The following is a 23,656-nucleotide window of genomic DNA, read 5'->3' on the forward strand; positions in this document are numbered from 1 at the left end:
AAGATCCATTGTGGTAACAGTACCAATACATGTCACTAATCGCGGGATGGAGCAGAAATTCAAGAATTGCACTGAATCGTGATGCAAGCTTTTATTTATGGATTAATTGCTGTTATTACATAGGACTTGCACCCTAAAAGATACTGCAGTCAGAGTTTCAAAGCTGCTTAGGCACAGAACTACAAGAAGTTTAGCTGAGAACTATAGTCTGATCTACAAACAATGGCGGTTCGCCTGTGTCGAGGCACGGATGGGGACTGCACTGTGAAGATACCGAGCGACAGTTGCGGTACGCGCATGCACGAGCTTTCTGCTCGAAGAAAGCGTACATCCTGCACATTACGTCTCTCGCTCGCCTTTGAAGAACGGATCACTTAACACAACTCGCAACAAGTGGAATCGAAATTCACTAAACAATTCGCTACGACCACATTTAATGCTCGCATTAGCTATACCATTCACAGCACAGCACTCAGAACATACTGAAAGCTCGTTAGCTGTCCGAGCATACATGACGTAGGTGCGCAGAGCAAGCCTAAATTCGACTAACGTCGTTCGTGACTCCGACTATAGGACGAGTGCGGGGAAGGAAGTAGTGAGTGGACAGCAAATTACATACTACCAACCGTGGGAATCTATACTGCATACTTTGGCTTTTTAGGAACATCAAACCACGTTTAAAATGCAGTTTGTAGGAATCCATTCATTGTAGAAATAACTATAAAATTGGACAAATACCCAACAATAGTATTCATTTCTGCAGGAGACTGTAACAGTCTCAATACGGCCCAGCGGCGTACCCACGCGGTTAGTGCTGCACTCGTTCACACTCACCGCGACGTATGAAGAATGAAAGGAGGTGTGTCAGCTGCTGGCTCTAAGGTGCCAATGAGAGAGTGACGGGCAGATGGTATGTTCGGAAACAAGACACACTGTAATATTCTCACATCAGTAGAACGTAATCAGATACGCATTTAGATAAAAACAGTTGTGTTCTCTCGTCTCACGGTATCCGTAACCCCAGAAATGGCAACATATTCAAAAGAAATGATGCAAGATAGGAATGGATGGTGGTGTTCACGAGCCAACTGACGATGAGCAAGCAGAGACATATATGGCTACATGCTTATTTTTGTGACTTTTGGCTTAAAGCATGCTGTAACCGTAAACCAGATTTTTGAACCTTCCCCACTCCCTGTAAATGTCACATAATGGTAGAGTGATCACAGTCGACCACATTTGCCAGTTCTAAAATACGCTGCCGCGTATCACAGCGGATTAACGCATTTAAACTATCTCCGTCAAATCTCGAAGGTCTTCCTGAACGTGGAGAGTCACTAATGTCAAAACAATCATCCTTAAAATGAGAAAACCATTTTCTTGCCACGCTCTGTGCAACGGCATTATCCCCATACAATGATTCTGGCTGCCTCCACTGCTGTCACCCCTCTATTGAGCTCAAACAGAAGAACACGTAGGAATGTTCCGATTTCTAGTGTTTACAGTTCCACTATCTATCACCAAATTATAGAATGGCTATATGTAAACTCAAATAGCAATAGTCAATTACAAATAAAAAATGACAATCGATAAATAAGCCCATACCAACTGAGATACCAACACACAAAAAACAAAACAAAACCATACAAACTAATGTACCAGCCTAATACTTGGTGCATTCAGTGAGTAACTTTTTGGTGCTTGAACTGCCAATGAACACACAGTCCCCAAATCCCACACTATCTCTCACCTGGTATGTACCAATTTTGTTGGCAGTGTCACCGTTGGCAGCCACACGGTCGGCGCCCACAACGACAGCCGAGATGGAACGCACCTTCATCAGAGCGGCAACCATGCTGTCACACACCAACGTCGCCGGGATCTGCTCGTGTACGAGTTCGTATGCGGTGAGGCGGGCACCCTGGTTGTATGGGCGAGTTTCGGTGCAGTATACGTGGTCTGTTGGGGAAACAAGAGAAACAATGTAAAATATATCCTCAGTCGATGTAGATGAACTGCATTTCTTGTTAGCCAACTCAGCTGACTGTTGAATATGATAAGCAGTTATTCGAAACTTGTATCTAAACTATGCTTTACACATACGCCCATGTAACATTATTTTTGTTTTACATCCAACTATATAGTACTATTTTCTTTTTGCATCCAAGTGGGACTTTTAAGTTGAAGTTACACCAAACTGTGGGACAATCACACCTCTCCTGATAACCCTAAAAATACAAGACACATACAGCACACTATTTTTCTGTCAATTTTCAAGTCTCCATAAACACATTTGAATGTTAAATTAATGGCCCAACTGCCTTTCGCGTAACTTATTCCTAGGCAATGTAGTCAATGAGATACAATATAATCTGAGCATAACTGTAATTTTAGCATAAAGTGCTGCAATTTCTATACATTTATTAAATGCTTCAAGCTAATGAAAGAACAGAGCACCACAATCTAGTGACTCCAACCAAACATTTTAATCTAGAAAACAGAGTACTGCACAAATAAACTTTGAAATACATCCCTTTCACCATAATTTTTGTATTCTAGTTATTCTTTATGCCATATCTATATTTCCATACCTATTTATTTCTCAGTTATCATGGATCTATATGACAATTACTCAGTTATGAAATGGGTCACTATCTGTAGCAGGACATAGATTACAAATCATACAAAAAAAAAAATCAGAACTACAATGCAGCATCATGTTCTGAACTAAATAACTAGGAAGAACTGTTTTAGCAATTAAAGAGACTTTAAAATAGGTCCAGTTTAAGTTTGTGAACTGCCATTGCAAATATTTCTGAGTTGTCTAGCTAAGAATGCTTCTATGGAATACCATAACACCCCTGAAGAGGATCACACATACTCTCTTATCCTCACATTTTGCCTCCTCTTAGAGTGTCGTTACAATACCAAGGAGAAAAATTGCTTAAGAAGCCTATAAAATTATGGGACAAATTGGCTGGCCAAGTGTACTTCCAAGGAAGAAATTATTAGTACTGCCAAGAGACACACAAAAAATTGTAACTATGTCATCTTATTGATTAATTATTCGACAAAAGCTACTTTATAGTAGGATTTCATTTCACCAGACTAGTTTCATGCATTGCAATCTCATAAGCAATATCTGTATTACACAAAATACACATACTTCTAACTTTACGTTGCTTACAGTGCATTTTGTTCTATTTTATGCACATATGGTTTTTCAGTTCTTTTTACAGGTGACGATATCTAGCGTATCCCGATGACAATATTTTGTAATGTTCATGTAATCACATGATTACATTATTTACATATATGTAACCAGCATATGGATTTTCTTTTTGTAAAATATATGCAGTTGTCATTGCCAATTGGTGTACATGCAAAGATTACTTTTGGTACACATCGTAGAATATATACAATATAATGCTGCTTCTAACATGTATTATCTCTGTTAGCAGAAAAAAGAGATGTGTTTTCACTGAAGTATACTAGCAAAATGTTCGATGATTTTTTTATTTTTTTTTTATTTATTTATTTATTTATTTATTTTTTTTAGTGGGCAGTTCGTTTTAATAATGTTAGCATGGATGACGATTTCTTCGGTCTCCAGCCGGGTTGTAGCATTGATAGCTTCTTGCGACGTTTCGGGAAGTGTCATACTACCCATCTTCTGGCGAAGATGGGTAGTATGACACTTCCCGAAACGTTGCGAGATATCAGCGCTACCAGCCGGTTAGAGACCCGAGAAATCTTAATCAATAGTTTACGCCGGGAAAGCCTACAGCCGCATATAATGTCAGCATGTTTCGTTGTATATGTGAAAAATTTATTTCTTTCTTCCAAAATATTTAGTGAGCTATCTTTCTTCACCAATATGTAGGACTGACAGGCATTGTATTGTGTCACTGGTTGGGTGGTTTGTTGTTCTAAGTGTGTACTGAATAAAGAGAGGTTCATGCCACTTACACAGATATGTTCTTCAAATCGTGATTTGAAATTTCATTCAGCTTTTCCTGTGTAAATTTTTACTGTTACTTATATGTTAAAATGCGATAACTGTGGGAAAATGTTCATAGGACAAAATTTCAAGACAAGATTTAAAGAACATCTGGATGCAACTGACACGAGACTGTCTTCGTTTAGTACACCTTCAAAATAACAAAATCATGCAACCAGTACCAACACAGTGACTACCAGTCTTACATATTGCTGAAAAATGCAACTTACTCAATATCTTGAAAGAAATAAAAATTTTCACATACATAACGAAACATGCTGACATTATTATAAATGAACTGAAACATCTAAAAATTCATCAAAAATTTTTCTAGTACACCTCAACAAAAACACATTTCTTTTTTCTGCTAACAGAGACAATACATATTAGACCTAGTATTATATATGTTCTATGAAGTATACTGAAAGCAATCTTTGCATGTACACCAACTGGCAATGACAACTGCATATATTTCATAAGAAATTCCATATTGTGATTACATATATCTATATACAGTCAAGTAACAATATTATGAAAAGGATAGTTGCTTCTTACCATATAGCAGAGATAATGAGTTGCAGATAGGCATAACAAAAAGACTGTCAGAAAGTGGGCTTTTGGCCAATAAGGCCTTTGATGAAAATAACAAACACCTCACACACACACACACACACACACACACACACACACACACACACACACACAAAAAACCACAGTCTCTGGCCACTTGGCCAGACTGGCTTCAGCAGCTAGAGACTGTGTGTGTGTGTGTGTGTGTGTGTGTGTGTGTGTGTGTGTTTTCGATGAAGGCCTTGTTGGCAAAAAGCTCACATTCTGACAATATTTTTGCTATGCCTACGTGCGACTCAGCGTCTCCACTATGTGGTGAATGGCAACTACCCTTCTCATAATATTGTTACGTTCTGTCCCGGATTTTCCATTGTTATATACAACCAAGTACCAGTATGATTACATGAACATCACGAAGGGGAATGAAATGAGCATATGGCATCATCGGCTGGGAGGCCTCATCCAGGGAAGTTTGGCCACCAAGTGCAAGTCACATTTCAGTTGACGCCACACTGGGTGACTTGCGCGCTGGTGATGATGATGAAATGCTGACGAGAGCAACACAACACCCAGTCCCCGAGACAAGAAAATCTCCAACAAGGTCAGGAATCGAACCCGGGCCCGCTTGCATGGGAGGCGAGCACGTTACCACCCTGCTAAGCAGGTGGACATCATGAAGGAGAATATCACATATAAGGCAAATTTAACAAAAAACTTAAAAATGATATGCATAAATCACTAAAATCTGCACTGTAAGTACCTTGTAAGAAGTAAGACTGTATTGCTTTTGTGTTATACAGATAGTACTGATGATGGGAAATGTCCAAACGTAGTCCTGTGAAATAAAATACAATGGAGATTTTGTTGGACAGTTATATATTATAATATGCCATTCTTACAATTCCTACAAGCTGTGGAGCTCCACATGCACAAGCCATATAAAATTACAAAAATTGTCTTAATTTTTGGGGCTGTTAGTTCCTTCCTCTGAGAAGAAAAAGAGGGACAGAATGGGGAAATAAACCAATTGAGAGTCCAAGATAAAGTAACCAGTGGAAGAATGCTCCTATTTTAGCACAAAAGAGGCAAATATGCTCCTGTTTTAAAGACTGACTGGAAAGTGGGGTACCAGCTGCCTCTTTCTACATTCCTCAGAGCCCTTAAATTTTTTCCCAAATATCTGGGTGTGCGAACATACTTGTGCTCTTTCTAACATGCAACTCACTTCTCACTCCCACGAGCTAAACTCTCCTAACCGTAACTCACTCACAACCACTAGTCCATTGTCTAAGTCACTCATACCCATCCACTTCCACTCGCCCATTCTCTCTCAGTCAGTCAGCCGAACTCGTTGTCACTACAACTTTGTGGCTCTCCAACTATCATTGTCACAGTCTCCTTCGTTCTGTTCTACTAGTACCGTTTCCCCTCACTGCCACTGACTCCCTTTTCCTTGTCATCATTGTCATATTCTCTGTCTCTCATTACCACTGGCAGTCACAGGCTTCCACTTTCTCTATCCCTTTATTCCTCTCTCACTGGCACTGTCTACTTCACTCTTTTCCTAACACTGTCAGCTATGTTCCACTGCCACATCTTTCTTTCTCTCATACTGCCACTGCCTCCTTCACTCTTTCTATACCACAACCACTGTCTACTACCTTCTGGTATTTGTTACTTTTTGATCTCTTTCCCACTGCCACTGTCTCCTCCTCTTTGAGCATAAGAAGCACACACATGTTTGCATGCCACAAGTTGGTAGAAATTTTTTTAGAGGTGCTGAGGAAGGTAGAATAAGGCAGCAGGTATCTCTTTTTCAGGCAGAGTCTTTTAAACAGGAGCATATTTGCCTTTTTGGTGCTCAGATAGGGGCACTTTTATGCTACCCCTTCTTTTCCCTGACACAGAAGGGCATGTCACTCCTTCAGTACAACAACATGGGGTTCCCAGAACCCTTATGATAACAACAGAGATATTTTACAAGATATTTACCCGATACATATTACTTTATAAACTACATTTTTAGCCTAACGCCATATTTTACATGTACAAGTAGGGTAACTTCGAGCCGCTGTATATTGGAAACAGGAAAAGATACCAAGAAAATTTCTAAGATTGTTCAACGTTGGGCTCTTAGGAATATATTGCAAGGATTTTACTCATTTCCTGCACATCGCTCTCTCGAAATCCGTGATCTGTTTTGGTACGAAAAAATAGTAACAAAAATCCTTTTTTTTGTGGGTTTCTAACGAGCCGTTTGTGAGCTAATGGGGCCTCCTTAAGACCCTTAGACGCCAACTGCTGGCCACGTGGAAAAAGAACCAACCAATTTGCTAAGTTTGCCTATGCAGGAACTAGTGTGTACTATTCCTACTTTGACTTGTACTGTAGAATAGTGACACCAAGAGGATCCTTCTGCTGCATATACAAATGGTCTCTTGCCCAAGGTGTATCAAAAACACTTGATCCCCACCTTTCCATCAGCAACAGAGCCCAAGGTACGAGCCCCAGATCTCCCCATTTTCACGTGCCGTTTTGGAACATTTTACGTAGTACATCCTGTTGCATGCATATCAGTAGTAATATGAAAACGACAGATTTTCTGCTCTCCACAGGGGAGGAACACGTTGCAGACACGCACATTGAAAATAAGCTATCAGACCAAGTACATCAGAGTCCTGTCATATCTGGATGCTACGGCCTGACTACCACCGTGCCTGAGGTGAGCAGAAGTGTCGCTGAGGTGGATAGTGGGGATATGGAAGAGGGATGGGGAGAGTGGAGTGACAGCGCGAAAGGAATGTGCGGAGATGCTAGTGCTGCCAGTGGGAATGGGGAGAGATGTGATAGGGACCGGAAAGGCTACTCTGCGCGCGCGCGCAGACTGGACTGGAAACACTACATATGTTGCGTTCAAGAGATCATTTTTTTTTATATTTGTATCTCATCCAGTGAACGAGTGCTCTAGTTGTGCCGCATCTCGTACACGTGAATACTACGGCAATCGTGCACTCGGTTTAAGAAAAAGAGCACAAATATAATGAAAGTGATTGTACAAACTATTCCACATCCTTCACAAATTCACACTTCTGCTGGAGAGAGAGCTACCCTACCGAGCTTGCCTATGGCGTGCAGCGCCCGGATGATGCCGAGGGCCGTGCCGTAGCCCGCAGTGGCCAGCGAACCCGTGTTGCAGTGCGTCAGCACCCGCAGCTTGTCCGAGCTCCCGCACACCTGTGCCGAAACCACCGCCTGTGCTCCCAGCTCCCCGATGCGTCTGTTGTCCGAGATGTCGCGAGCCAGCATCGCCTCGATAGCGTCGACAAACCTGCAGTGGTTCACCCAAACCACTTTAAAAAGGAAAATACAGTTGCACAGCATAGTTAAAAATAATTGAGTCCACTGTCTCGATTTACAAATGGTGAAACAAAAGCCGCAAACAAACAAAACTAATATCTTTACGCACATTCTGCTCACTGTTGCCACAGTTGCCAACAGTTTAAGGTGTACACAAGTCGTCACCTCGGCTGCCGTTAGTGGTGCGTATGCGAGGAGGGGCGAAGAGCAGTCGTCAGGAGTGGGGTATCGCGTGATACTCCAACCGACGGTGTCATTCAACTGCACCAGTCTGTATCTCGCTAATTGGGGTGCGCATACAAAATTTACTGTCAATTTTGTGTTATTTTAGCTACAGAGAGGATACTTAGTTGCAGTAGCATTCAGTACGGGGGACACAATATAAACATTATAAGTGTTACATTAAGAAGTGACAGCGACAGTACCGAGAATATAAACTTTTCTATGGAGAGTCAGAAGAAGAAACACTGGCCCCGTGTGGTGTTTAATGCAGCATTGCCATTACGAGAATCGGCAGCAGTCCGAGTGTGTGGTACAGGACAGAGGCAGAGAGCACTGTAGTGATGGCACATAGTACTCAAAAATCCCTCTCCCCGCATCACACAGCCATCTTCTTAGTTGCACATCACTGTAACAGCAGTTGAGGTGGTGATTTTCATGTATCTTAAAAATAATAAACTTCTTACTACTATCCAAAACACACACACACACACACACACACACACACACACACACACACACACACACACACCGGAATATGTAATATAATTGATACCTGGTTTCAAATGAAAAGGTGAGCAGCACGCAGGAAAAAATAGCATCATCCATCCGCTGTAGCTTAGGAACAGAAATTTATGATGCTACAAAGAGCATGCACAGATTTATGTATGAAGGTGATGCACAAGGTCACAGTGTTATTGTTTTGCATATTGGTGTTCTGGCTGCTGTGGGTTTATTTGTCGATTGTCATTATTTATTTTTAGTTCACTATTGCTATTACGAGTTTCCATATTGTCATTTGGAGATAGTGAGCGGAACAGTGGACACTAGAAAATGGAGTGCCAAGTGGAGAAATCTTAACATTTTTGACACAGTCTTCTGTTTTGAGTTCAACAGAGGGGTGACAGATGTGGAAGCAGCCAACAAAATTTGCATCTCGTATGGTGATAATGCAACTGGACAGCACACAGCAAGAAAATGGTTTCCTCATTTTAAGGAGAATTATTTTGATGTTAGTGACTCTCCACATTGAGGAAGACCTTCACGGTTTGATAAAGATCGTTTAAACACATCAATCTGCAAAGACCCACATCAGTGTATTCGAGAACTGGCAAATGTGGCGAACTGTAATCATTCCACCACAGTGTGACATTTGTGTGCAGTGGGGAAGGATAAAAAATTGGGGTGCACAGGTGCCGCACGCTCTATGCGAAATCACAAAAATCAGCACGTGACCGTACATGGATCTCTGCTTGCTCATCATCAATTGGCTCGTGAACAATACTGACCCTTCCTATCTCGTATCGTTACTGGCGATGAGAAATGGTCCGTTTATGTCAATATAAGGAAAGGGGAAAGGAAAGGAATGGCTGATCCCAAACAAAGCAGCAACTCCCCTTATAAGGAACTAGGTGCATCCACAAGAGATAATGTTCTGCATCTGGTGGAACAGTGACAGTGTGGTGTACTACGAAGTGTTTCCCAAGGTGTAACCATTACTGCTGAAATTTATTGTTAACATCTGCGAGAACAGTGACCGAGTGCGAGAACAGTGACCGAGAAGACCGTGTGAAGTGGCGCTATTCCACAGTAACACCCCATTCGCTTTCTGCTAGACTGACAAAACACATTATAAAGGAGTGGGGCCGGGAAGTCGTCGTGCACCCACTTTACTCCCTGACCTCACGCCCTCATAATTTCATCTTCTCTGCTCTCTATTAAATAACCTGCGAGGAACTTCCTTTCCGCACGAAAATGCTCTCCAAACACGGCTCGACGAATTCTTCGACTCGAAACCACTCGATTTCTACAGTCGCTCAATCAAAAAGTTACCCCAGCATTGGCATATTATTGATAAATAAAGTCTCTGTTATGTTCATCTGCCGTTTTAATTAAACTTACAGCAAAATGCTATAAACTTATGCACCTAACCCATATACATGTGGGACAAACTGGGTGAGAATTATCCACAGTTTTATAGTAAATACTGAATGAAGAATTTTTAGTAGTACAGAAAACTGTCAACACACATTTATGTACAACTGCAACCGACTGTCTACCGAATGGAGTGAGAAGGGTGAGGATCAAAAAACTCTAAACATACCTTTACAGGCACAAAAACAAGAGCTCTCTTACATTTTTCTAGGAAGTGACCAAAAAATGAGGACAATCCTACAGATAGGGTTCAGTGTGGCCGAGCAGTCTGCACAGCCGACCGTCCTTCGCGGGATCCGAGTTTGACCCCAAAAACTGCCGGGAATTTTTTCACGGCGGAAAGACCGGAACGTGGTGCACTCAGCTTCACGATGTCAACTGAGGAGCCACCAGGTCTGCTAAGACGACAACGGTCGGGGCAGGGGCAGCAGTGCAGAGACCCCGCCGTACATCTCGGCGACACCCTCAGTCGAGGACGACACGGCGGTCGATCGAGCTGGTGTAACGGTACTTTAACTATCGCGCCTCCGCCGATACAAAGATACGATTTACGATCGCGCATCCACAAGAGCGCTGCGCCAGCGACCGATTTTTTCAATAATGTTTGATTTTTTTTGTTTTACTTTTGCGTAGGTGTTTGTTTTTAACAACTAATTGATTACTCTCTCTCCCTTGTCTTCATACGAAAGACGTGTATTTTTCGGTGCTGTGTTAAATATGCTTTTAAGTGGAAATTAAAACTATATTACGAAACCAAGTTATTTCAATAGTGATTCGAAATAGTTATTGCCAAATTTATAAATTAATCCTGACAGTGACAACTTAAAGAAATTTTCAACAGACGGAGAACAATGAAAACAGGTCATCCTACAAGAAAATTAAGAAGACAGCCATGAAGACTATATTATAATTAATACGTTTCTAACAAAATTATAACTAAAAACAAAGATGATGTGACTTACCGAACGAAAGCGCTGGCAGGTCGATAGACACACAAACAAACACAAACACACACACAAAATTCAAGCTTTCGCAACAAACTGTTGCCTTATCAGGAAAGAGGGAATAAGGTAAACTTCAATTAATTTCTGATGCTATTTCCGTACAGTCGCTTTTTGTAGTGTTGCCGACCCAGTCTGCCATGCACAGTCAAATTACAGCACCATCTCAATTAGTAATACGAAGTCCGCCTTATCCGTAATGTATTCCATCAAAATTCAAAACCCAATCAGATTTTCTATTTTATACTTTCACGGCAGAATCCCGAGGAGGAGGAGGAGGAGGAGGGGGGGGGGGGGGGGGGACACTACACTGGAAAGACCCGTCTGTAGCTAGAACAGTGCTTTCTCTTTCTTTTTTCTCTAGATAGAAAGCACTACAAATTATCGAGCATAAACCTTCCAGAGACTGTGGACTCTGGTACCCCACGTTGCACACATATTCAACAATGATTTGCATTTTTAGTGTGAAACACTGCCCTATCATGCAAAAATAGGAGGGAGACTGGAGTCCCCAGGAACGTTCAACAAGGGAAAACCTCTTAGCCTTTTAATTAGTAACAGGCACTGAACTAGTAACAAAATTCTCGTGTGTGTGTGTGTGTGTGTGTGTGTGTGTGTGTGTGTGTGTGTCAGAGAGAGAGAGAGAGAGAGAGAGAGAGAGAGAGAGAGAGACCTACTAGCCATTTAACTAAAATATCAAAAACTGTTCAAAGTATTCAAAATTGTCTAATGTGGCACAATAATGAACAGAGAGATTTAAAGTAGCATTCGCCTAAAATATGTGAGGTTTCTTATTTTCTCAATTGTGAGCATGGAGGAAAATGTACACATTTTTTCAAGAAATGTTATCAATTTCATTCAAGATAACACCTGCTGCGGTTATCAGTAAGAGGATTATATTACATTGAGATAACTCACCACGATAAAAGAAATGTACGTCGGGAGGACAACGTATTACGTGACGACAAAATTTTTGCACGACACTGTACGATGCAACAACTACCTGTCTAGTAGGACAGTTAAAAGTATTGTGTTCTGCTGCTGCCTTTACTTAATAATTGCTGATTACATCTTATATAGCCAGCTGAACATCTGCACTGACACTCAGAATTTTCTTGGCTGATCAGGTGTGCAGTACACTAAAAATGTTGAAATAGATATTGCACACACTGCACCCTGTCTATTAACAAGTCATTCAGTTGCATACAAGCTCAACGAGAAACTCTAATTTTGTAAAAAAACTTTACTTTTTCATATTGCAACTTAACGGGGGCCGTAATGAAGGGGCTAATCGTGGTGCGCCGGAAGCAGAATAGGGCAGCCGTGAAATCTGTCATTTGTGTGGACAACTGACTGCTCTTTGGCACAAGTCCCACAAGGTGCCACATGCCAACCAAAACTTTCTACTTTAAGATCAGTAGTGTATCACATGACAGACAACATGTAAAAAGGTAAAGTAAGGCACTGAACATTTTTGTTCCAAGAACATAGTTACCCATTATGTAGCAATAATCCACACAATTTTTAATGCCTCAGTAGAGGAACTCAACATTAAAATAATCTATATCAAATGCATACTTATTTACCTGAACATTGACATTGAAACAAAAGAGAACCATTACCTGCCACAACAGAAGCTCTTTTCATGCGCAAAAAGATACTTTCCTTTATGAATCAGGCCCTTACCTTCTTTGAAAAAATCTAAGATGAAAACATGGCTTATCATAATCATGACTTCTGTTTTACATGTAAATCACATTTAATTTTTGTTCATCACATCTCAAACCACAGATGTCTTCTCTCCCTCTTTTTCCCAGTAACTACACGAACGCCAATGAGGTGGTGGGGCAAACTGTATCCAGCAGCACAGAACTCATACCATCTGCTGCTTTGAATTCTTTACACGTATTTTCATACAGCAAAACAGATGATCTGACCAATACTTTGAAGAAAGAAAGTGTACAGGTAAAGGGGGGGGGGGGGGGGGAGGGAGAGGAAGGATGTGGGAAGGAAAGATATGTATAAAGGCACCATGAGGAAAAGGAAACTTTAATACATCTTGTGATTAGGTATCTTTATAAGCAAAGCTTCTAAGAGGAAGCACTTCACAGTCAGATATTCTGCAGACTTTCAATATGACTAATTCAAATTCACAAACATAAAAAGTCATTTCAATGGCAATGGACAAATTTGAGTACAGGCCAACAGATTTTTCTCCGAGTGGTTTTAAAATTTCAATATTCGATTTTCCTCAACTCATAAATTAAACCAGTGATCTGGCTTCTTTTAATAAAGAGGACGGAGGAAACACTGATGATACATTATTATAACTGCGCGCACGCACGCACACACGCGCGCGCGCACACACACACACACACACACACACACACACACACACACACACACAAAGAGAGAGAGAGAGAGAGAGAGAGAGAGAGAGAGAACTGTACACATCCAAAACAACCCCTCCCCACCATGTGTCTTCAATTATTCAATTACAGATACACCAGTGATATAGACCAAGCATTAGGTTTCCTTGTAGCAGCCTATTCTTCAACAGTTCACTTCACTTCACAATCGGGTTTACTTTACAAAATTAGCACCAGCACAGCCCAACGACTAGAGTGTCAAGTGCTACACTAGTGATGATGTTGAGGGGTAGCGAGACAAAGGAAGAAACTGCTAAAGTTATACTCAGTGACCATCTATATCGAACTTACAGAACATTAGAATTTCTGAACCACCAGCACATACAATAAACAACAACAGACATGCTGCAGCTGCAGCAGCACGCCTACTGCGTGACTTTTCACTAGAGTACCTCGCTTTCATCTCCTCAGGCCCGATGCTGTCGTCTGCACCCAGGCTGTTTATGAGCGCTATCAGCTCCTCGGCAGCGAGCTTCATGTTGACGGCCGTGGGCCGCGCCGAGACCAAGTAGTTGAGCTTCCCCTCCACTTCCTGACGAAGAACCTTCTTGTCGTCGAAGGTCTCGCCCAGCAGCTCGACGGCCAGGCTGAGGCAGCCCACGATCGCTATAGCCGGTGCTCCCCGCACCTACACCCACACCATTTATGTTCAGACCACACGAGGTAGAGAGAGACTGTGTGTGTGTGTGTGTGTGTGTGTGTGTGTGTGCGCGTGTGTGCACATGTTAACAGTACATGTAAGAGGCACCAACCATATAAAAAAGGAGAAAGAAAGAAAGGTAAGGTTAAATTCAATACATCCCACCATCCGTTTCTTACATCAATATTCCTCCCTAAGGGTAAGACTGACTTTTTGAAACCGCCTAAACAGTTGTTTAAGATAGGGTCCAGGTATGAAATCTTCTACATCTTTTGTGCACAGTGCGAGAAGAATTTATGCTTTAAATATTTGTACAACTATCATTACCCAATAGACTATCTAAATATAATTTTTTACACCATGGCTTAGCCAATAAAAACAGATATCATCATCTTTTCTTTTTATAATCACTGTATGGACATTTTTAAGATTTAAGTATTAAAATAGATAAATAAAAATAATTAAAATTGCATGGATGAACATTAAAAATAAGAAGAAGAAGAAAGAGAGGAAGTAAAGAAAAAATGAAAACAAATTTAAAAAGTTAATACAATGATTAAAATGATGCCACAAAATGATAGAAATAAATAAAATTATATTTAATTAACTGAACAAAAATAATGATCACAGTTATTTTCATCAGGGTAAAAAATACAAACATGTAATACCACATCAATACAGTGCACAAAAGCATATTTTCAACCCGACCATCTCAGATTTCTTTCATATTTAGTGCATTCAATGATCAAGTTAAGAGACAGAAAACTACTAATTTGCAGAGGTACACGACACTTGTGAAGAAAAGGTAAGAGATGGGAAACTACTAATTTTTGAGATGTATGACAATTGTGAAGAAAGTTACAAGTCTGTAAATTTACATACATCTGTCTCAACATAAAGGACAATTATTCTGGTTCTAATTGAGGTACAACAATGAAACTTCTATCATTGAAAAGAGTAAAGGTTTACACTAATGTCCAACATGACGAGTTTCTATGAATTTTTATAATGAATGCTTGACCTTAAATTTCTCAAATCACTCCATGTTCAACTTGTATTGCCCAATGTGCTGTTATAAACATGGTATACAGCAAGATGGTACACTAACAGTTTCATCCCAAAAAATTTACTTTATCAGTATTAGTACCTTATCAAAATTCAAAGGTAGTACATAAACATGAAAAGCAAATTTTTAAAAAGTGTAGCCTAGTCCGTAAGTAACGTCGTAGAAAAATACAGTTTATATTATTTAGTAGTATTACGAGCCATTTACAATGCAGCTTGTATGAAGAGGTAATAAAATGTTGTAAAATCTTGTCTCACAAGTCTCCAGCTTACTAAACAAGCAGAATATGTCTTTTTTCTATACCTTTGTTATTAGGTATTATACAATGGAGCTTCTGTGTACCTGGAATTGTCCTTGTATTCCTGAAACATTGCTTCAGTTTGGCAATGATGGGAAGCCAATGCATTGTTGAAGACACATGAAGGAATATTTTCTTTGCACCAATGACATTTTAAGAAATTGATGAAATTGCACTGGAAAGAATCTGCACACACTGTATGATCCAGAAGGCATTCAGATATTTTCGTGCAGGACCCATGGTGTATTTCAATAGAATTTGTGTCTCTGTAGTAAGCAATAAATGCATGAACTGTAACCTGTGAATTATTCTGACAAAATCCTCGTACTTCATCCTGAATTGTGAAGGAATAATTCTCCGCAAAATCAAAACAACAAGATATTCATTTATTTCGAATTATCCTTTTGTGATTTTCAGGAACTGTGACTGCTGCTTGGTGATAAACCAGTGTGATAAGAGCTGTTGTAAGCTTTATGGAAACACCTCAATGATATCATCTATTGATCTTGTTACAGTCTCTAGAACTATCCTGTCTGTTGTTAACGAACACTTATATGTAATTTCTTCAAAGCGATTCATACCATACAGTCAAACAGATTATCAGTCTTAAGACTTTGTGGGTGTGCACCTAAGAAACAAGCTGGAAGTGGAGGATTGCACGTAACAAATGCTACACTGTGTTTCAATATTATGAGAAGGAAAGTTGCTACTCAACATATAGCAGAGATGCTGAGTCGCAGATAGGCACAACAAAAAGATTTTCGCACTTAAAGCTTTTGGCCAATGGCCTTTGTCAACAATCCATCCTGGATTTTCCATTGTTCGATTTTTGCTACACAGTGTTTGTATGATAGTAAAGTGTGTGCTTCACACTAGTTCTTTCAGTTTACACCCTTCAAATATTAACTTAAAGTTCTGGTGTGAAACACAAAAACAGCACGAGTCCCGCTGACATTGGCAAGAATACAGTGTTTTGGTCGCAACTCACAAAATTTTGAGAATCCAATATTTACATCTGAATCAGTCATTTTAGAAATAGTGTAACACCATAAATGCACATTTTTCAAGAAGAAAAACAACTATTTTTAAAAGATGTTCAGCACACCTCAGAAGTTGCTTCACCCTTTTTAACGAGTATAGTTAGGTGAGTAATTTAAAACGCAATATAATCTCCAGATCCTATCAGACCAATTCAAAACAGTGATCAATGTGATTCGGAGTGCCTGTGAAAATCATTGAAACATGCTATCGTAATCAACTTATAAATAATTTAACTTTCAAAAGTTATGAAATACAGACACACTGATTTACACAGAGAACTTACGCGTATCTACTCACCAAGCGGCAGCAGAACACACACATAAAAGAAGGTTGTAATCTCGTCTGATACAGTCCCCAAGAACCAGTGTTCCTTTTCCTTCATCCCTCTTCTTCCCTTTCAACCCTTCTGCTGAAGAAGGAGCCACTGGCCGTGAAAGTTTGTCTAATTACAACCTTCCTTTACATGTGTGCTCTGCCACTGCTTAGTAAATAGGTTTTTTTATCTAACCAATAAAATTATTTGTTGGGTTCAAATTAATGATATGAATATAATAGAGGGAAACATTCCACGTGGGAAAAATATATCTAAAAACAAGGATTATGAGACTTACCAAACAAAAGCACTGGCAGGTCGATAGACACACAAACAAACACAAACATACACACAAAATTCAAGCTATTGCAACAAACGGTTGTTTCATCAGGAAAGAGGGAAGGAGAGGGTAAAGACGAAAGGATGTGGGTTTTAAGGGAGAGGGTAAGGAGTCATTCCAATCCCGGGAGCGGAAAGACTTACCTTAGTGGGGAAAAAAGGACAGGTACACACACACACACACACACACACACACACACACACACACACACACACACACACACATCCATCCGCACATACACAGACACAAGCAGACAAATGTGTGGATGGTTTTTGTGTGTGTGTGTGTGTGTGTGTGTGTGTGTGTGTGTGTGTGTGTGTGCGCGCACCCTTTTTTCCCCCCTAAGGTAAGTCTTTCCGCTCCCGGGATTGGAATGACTCCTTACCCTCTCCCTTAAAACCCACATCCTTTCGTCTTTACCCTCTCCTTCCCTCTCTCCTGATGAAGCAACCGTTTGTTGCGAAAGCTTGAATTTTGTGTGTATGTTTGTGTGTCTATCGACCTGCCAGCGCTTTTGTTTGGTAGGTCTCATCATCTTTGTTTTTAGATATAATTAAATTATTTTGTTGAAAATTGATTGTTTTCGTTGTTATTAACTTACAGAAATGTATGACATTAGTAATATATTGTCTTAACATAAGCATTACTCTGAGGCATCTAACATTTTTTTTTAATTATGCAAGAAAAATAATTTGTAATGTTATGACCTGGCAATGGAAATGTAAGGCTGAAAACAATTACTTCAAATTATCAATGATTGTCCAAAATTTCAAGGTAAAATTGTTGATATTTTACAGGAATATACTGCAAGATCTTCTTCAGGTCAGCACGTTTTGCTTCAGAGGTTGACAGCTCTCTGTTGTACGCCCTTATTTGCAGTAAATACACATTTCACTTCCAAGTACACCACAGGATGACTGTATGTTCCACAACTCTGTTGATGAATGGTGACGCAACTAATGCCTTTGGATGCCGAGATGAGTACTTGAAACGCTTATTTGTGACAATACGAGAGAAAGAAAGTTGCTACTCACCATATAGCGGAGATACTAAGTCGCGATAGGCACAATAAAAAAGATTCACACACTCATATCTTTCGGCCATTAAGCCTTTGTCAGCAGCAGACACACATACACACACGCGCACACACACGCGCACACACACACACACACACACACACACACACACACACACACACACACACACACGCACACACACACAAACTCAACTTGCACACACATCCACAGTCTCAGAGAGCTGAAACTACACTGCGAGCAGCATCACCAGTGCATGATGGGAGTGGTGACTTGGTGGGGGTACGGAAGAGGCTGGGGCGGGGAGGGGGAGGGGTAGTATGGTGGGAGTGGTGCACAGTGAAGTGTTGCAGTTTAGACGGAGGGCACGATAGAAGGTGCAGAGGGGGGAGGGAGTAAGTAGCGGATAGGAGAGAAATAAAACAAAATTAAAAGACTGGGTGTGGTGGTGAAATGACGGCGGTATAGTGCTGGAATGGGAACAGGTAGGGGGCTGGATGTGTGAGGACAGTGACTTGTACAAAAACAAATCTCCCGTGCCTTAGCTTTCCTGTCTCCCATCACCTCCCATAGTCCAACAGTCCGGCCACAGACCGGCAATGGAGGGTGAAGCTTTGACAATGCCAGCCACTCGTGCTGGCGAAACGTCAGAAAAATCATTAGATGAACGTCGGCCGAAGAACCCGAGACAGAAGCCAATAGGCAGTTTGTCAACAAGTGGCCTCGAAAGCCTTAACAATTTTGTATTCCCCTACTAACTCAGTACCATCCGGGACTGGAGCAACTGAATTACATTCTCCACCAGGGCTACAATTACCTCTCGTCGTGCCTTGAAATGAGAAATGTCCTACCCACTATCCTTCCCACCCCTCCTACCGTGGTATTCTGCCGTCCACTGAACCTACACAATATACTCGTCCATCCTTACACAACGCCTGCTCCCAATCCCTTGTTGCATGGCTCACACCCCTGTAATAGACCTAGATGCAAGACCTGTCCCATACATCCTCCTACCACCACCTACTCCAGTCCGGTCACTAACATCACATATCCCATCAAAGGCGGGGCTACCTGTGATACCAGTCACATGATTTACAAGCTAAGCTGCAAACACTGTGGTGCATTCTACGTAGGCACGACAACTGACAAGCTGTACGTCCGCACGAACGGCCACCGACAAATTGTGGCCAAAAAAACGAGTGGACCACCCTGTTGCTGAACAAGCTGCCAAATATGATATCCCTCATTTCAGTGACTGCTTCACAGCCTGTGCCATATGGATCCTTCCCACCAACACCAGCTTTTCTGAATTGCGCAGGTGGGGACTTTCCCTGCAATACATCCTACGTTCCCGTAACCCTCCTGTCCTCAACCTTCGTTAGTCACTGTCCTCACCCATCCAGCCCCCTCCCTGTTCCCATTCCAGCACTACACAGCCGTCATTTCACCGCCACACCCAGTCTTTTAATTTCATTTTATTTCTCTCCTATCCGCTACTTACTCCCTCCCCCCACTGCACCTTCTCTCCTGCCCTCCGTCTAAGCTGCAACACTTCACTGTCCGCCACTCCCACCATACTATCCCTCCCCTCCCTGCCCCAGCCTCCTCCTTACCCCCACCCAATCGCCACTCCCATCATGCACTGGTGCTGCTGCTCACAGTGTAGTTTCAGCTCTCTGAGACTGCAGATGTGCGTGCAAGTTGCGCGCGCGCACGTGTGTGTGTGTGTGTGTGTGTGTGTGTGTGTGTGTGTGTGTGTGTGTGTGTGTGTGTGTGTGTGTGTGTACTCCTGACAAAGGCTTAATGGCTGAAAGCTATGAGTGTGTGAATCTTCTTATTGTGCCTATCACGACTCAGCTTCTCCGCTATATGGTGAGGAGCAACTTTCCTTCTCTTGTATTCTTACATTCCATCCTGGATTCTCCATTGTTTGAAATGCTTATTTGTTCACTTTCCAGTGAATTTACTGCTTTCTTATATATAGAGGAGGCCACCAGTCCCTGAAGTCAAAGACCACCTTAGTAACCATGAACTTCCCAGGGAGCCTTCACTTTACTATTTTGCCATGAACTTCTTTTGGAAAATAAATTTGATCATGCTTTGACAAAAGCCTCTTCACCACACCAAAATTATGGACACTGGGGAGAGCAAAATATCCACTCCGGGAGTAGAAGTGCTGAATCTTATCAAAACCTCTGTTTTTACAAGGGCCATTAAAAACCTTATTATGGTGTGATTTTGGTTTGACCACTAAAGTGGTGTAGTTCCTTTACATCCTTCAGACTGCAGGTCCTTTATTACACTGGGTTTCATCATAGAGGTAAAAATAACCACCTAATTTTTCATCATGAATTTCAAAAACATCAACGGTCAACTGATGCAGATAAAAACAACAACTGCACCATAATATTAAGCAGTGAAATATTGTGTGTGTTATAACAATCCGATTCTCCCTTTCTTTGCACAGATTCACTGAAGCTTGAAGAGTACTGTCAAAATTTTTAGCTCTTCTTTTGTGGATCATTAATTCTGCTTCAGCAACATTCTTTGCTTCTCATTACAAAATTGGGACTTCAATTTCTATTCCAAAACTTCACATGTACAGTGGGTATCTACTTGAGCCCTCCCAAAATTGAAAATTGAAGTGAAAATGTTCTTTGAAGTATTTAGCATAGTACTCATACGTAATGTCTACATCAGGTTCCCCCCCCCCCCCCTTAACATCTGAAACATGATTTCCACATTTAACTTTGCAACAAGGTAATGTTTCACCCTGGAAGAATAATAAGCCAGTTTTCCTGGAAAATAATCAATGTGTTGATGAATGAGCATCCCACTTTCGGCTGGCTTTGAATTTGCTGTGGTTTTCTTCCCCTCTTAAATCTACTGGAGACTTACTGGCTATCAACAATTCTCTTAGACGATGGAGTCTACTGACATCCTTAAGACTGTGGAAAGCTATAAATGAATTCTGCAGACCACTTTCCTTTTATCACTGTATATAATGAAATACTTAAAGCTGTGACTACGCTTAATGGATAACAAAACAATTTTTAGATCGATGAGGTCTTGGTACATTGTTACAGTTGATGAAACCTTGTAATTATATATATCTTGTTCCTCGAGACCTTGTAAGTATATATCTTGTTCTTCTTTGATCTTGAAATTATTAAATCTAACATATGTCTGCTGATGATATATCAACATTAGCAAAACATGCTTTCTTACAATTACATTTCTCACCCGTTTTTCTTTCCGGAACTGTTTTTTCTGCATTAGTTTTTGTATTCACTTCTTTGAACAACTGCCTCTTTTAATTACAGCACTCTTATATTCAGCTTTAATCCTCACCCCTCTCTTAAGTTTTGTAGAATTTTCCATTACCAAAGAACTTTAAAATAAAACTGCTATCAACTTGCACCTTATAATCACACGAGATAACCAAGACCAAGAACGTTCTCTCCCATATAAAAGATAACCAACTCTTCAACAATGACAAATCTTCTTATACTAGAATAAAACGATCATACACTACTGCCAACAGAATCAACAGTGCTGCCACATTATGATTAGAAACACCAGAACTCCAGGAGTTACATTGTTTCTAAAACTAACACAGACTTACCAGACACAAAAATATACACAGATGCAACGTTGGTTCTACATCTACATACATACTCCGCCTGGTTCTCTAAATTTCCTCAGTAGCGATTCACGAAAAGGACATCTCCTTTCCTCCAGAGACTCCCACCCGAGTTCCTGAAGCATTTCTGTAACACTCGCATGATGATCAAACCTACCAGTAACAAATCTAGCAGCCCGCCTCTGAATTGCTTCTATGTCCTCCCCCAATCCGACCTGATAGGGATCCCAAACGCTCGAGCAGTACTCAAGAATAGGTCGTATTAGTGTTTTATAAGCGGTCTCCTTTACAGATGAACCACACCTTCCCAAAATTCTACCAATGAACCGAAGATGACTATTACATATTTGTAAAAATGAAGTCCTAACAAAATGTCAGTTTAATTTTCAGAAAGGCTTCTCAACAGAAAATGCCAAAGATGCCTTCATTGATCAAGTATTAAATGGAGTAACCGAACATCAACCACTTGGATATTTTGTGATCTCACAAAAGGCTTTTGCCTGTGTGAATCATGAAATTCTTCTAGATAAGATTAAGTATTGTGGTGCGAGTGGGGAAGTACACAAATGATTTAATTCATATTTACCTGGAAGAATGCAGAGGGTTGAAATTCACCATTAAGAGAAAAAGTATTCACTGCACAAAAGCGTGTAATCAGAATAATAGCTGGCGCTCACCCAAGATCACCCTGCAGACATTTGTTTAATGAACTCGGGATATTCACAATACTTTCACAGTACATATATCAACTTATGACATTTGTTATTAATAACCCATCCCAGTTCAAAAATAATAGTGAAGTGCATAGCGACAACACTAAAAGAAAGCTTGATCTTCACTACTCTGGGTCAAATATTACTTTGGCACAGAAAAGGGTGAATTATGGAGCCACAAAAATATCTGATCATTTGCCAAATAGCATTAAAAGTCTGACAGACAGCCAACCAACTTTTAAAAACAAATTCAAAGAATTTCTGAATGACTGTTCCTTCTAGTCAACAGATGAATTTTTAGATATGAGGTAGTAACTAAAAATAAATAAATAAATAAATAAATAAATAAATAAATAAATACAAAATTAATTAACTATATTGTGTAAAGAAAACTCATGTTACACTGGCACATACCACATCATTATGAAATGTCATATTCATGATCTATTGAACAATTATTAATGTAATGTAACAAGCCCCTACACGAAGCAGACCCAACCACGGCCTTTCAAGCTACAGTGGTCGAATATCCCATTTCGAGAGGATTTGCACACAGTCACTATCCTCCACACCTGGTTCTAAAACTAACACAGACTTACCGCGCGCGCGCACACACACACACACACACACACACACACACACACACACACACACACACACAGAGGTCATATCCTGTCATATCATCTCAGCCACAACCAATCCACAAGGAAAAAGAAAAAAATCAATCTCTGCCTCTGCTAAAGATTTCACTACTTTCTATCAAATCCTACCACGATAAATATTCTTCTCCAAATGAATGGATAAGTGGGAAAACTATTCTTGTGAAGATGGTTCACACTTTTCTTCGTATTAATCTGTGGTTTAGATTTTCCACAATTTTTCTTCTCTGAGCATTCAGACTTTCTCTCTACACCTTTTCTGCATGCCATCCACTCACAAATGGCACTCTAGCTGCTGTAACAGATGGAATAGTTTGGATTGTTATATGACATGTCTTCCTACCTTGAAGAGCTTGTTTAATGTCACAGTCAAATACAGAATGTCAAAACACATTTAA

General features: G+C 40.6%; 1 protein-coding gene across 6 annotated transcripts in view; it reads right to left on the reverse strand.

Moving 5' to 3' along the window:
* Nucleotides 1-23,656, reverse strand: part of LOC126215153 (methylthioribose-1-phosphate isomerase) — a 99,392-nt gene that overhangs the window by 69,368 nt on the left and 6,368 nt on the right. For all 6 annotated transcript variants that reach the window (XM_049941814.1, XM_049941817.1, XM_049941815.1 and 3 more), the window contains exons 2-4: nucleotides 13,904-14,139; nucleotides 7,684-7,898; nucleotides 1,751-1,959 (exon numbers count right to left, since the gene is read on the reverse strand). In XM_049941814.1, coding sequence (XP_049797771.1) covers nucleotides 1,751-1,959; nucleotides 7,684-7,898; nucleotides 13,904-14,139 — 660 coding nt within the window. The remainder of the gene's footprint in view (nucleotides 1-1,750; nucleotides 1,960-7,683; nucleotides 7,899-13,903; nucleotides 14,140-23,656) is intronic.

The sequence above is a fragment of the Schistocerca nitens genome, chromosome 12, assembly GCF_023898315.1.
Source record: "Schistocerca nitens isolate TAMUIC-IGC-003100 chromosome 12, iqSchNite1.1, whole genome shotgun sequence".
Taxonomy (NCBI): Eukaryota; Metazoa; Arthropoda; class Insecta; order Orthoptera; family Acrididae; genus Schistocerca; species Schistocerca nitens.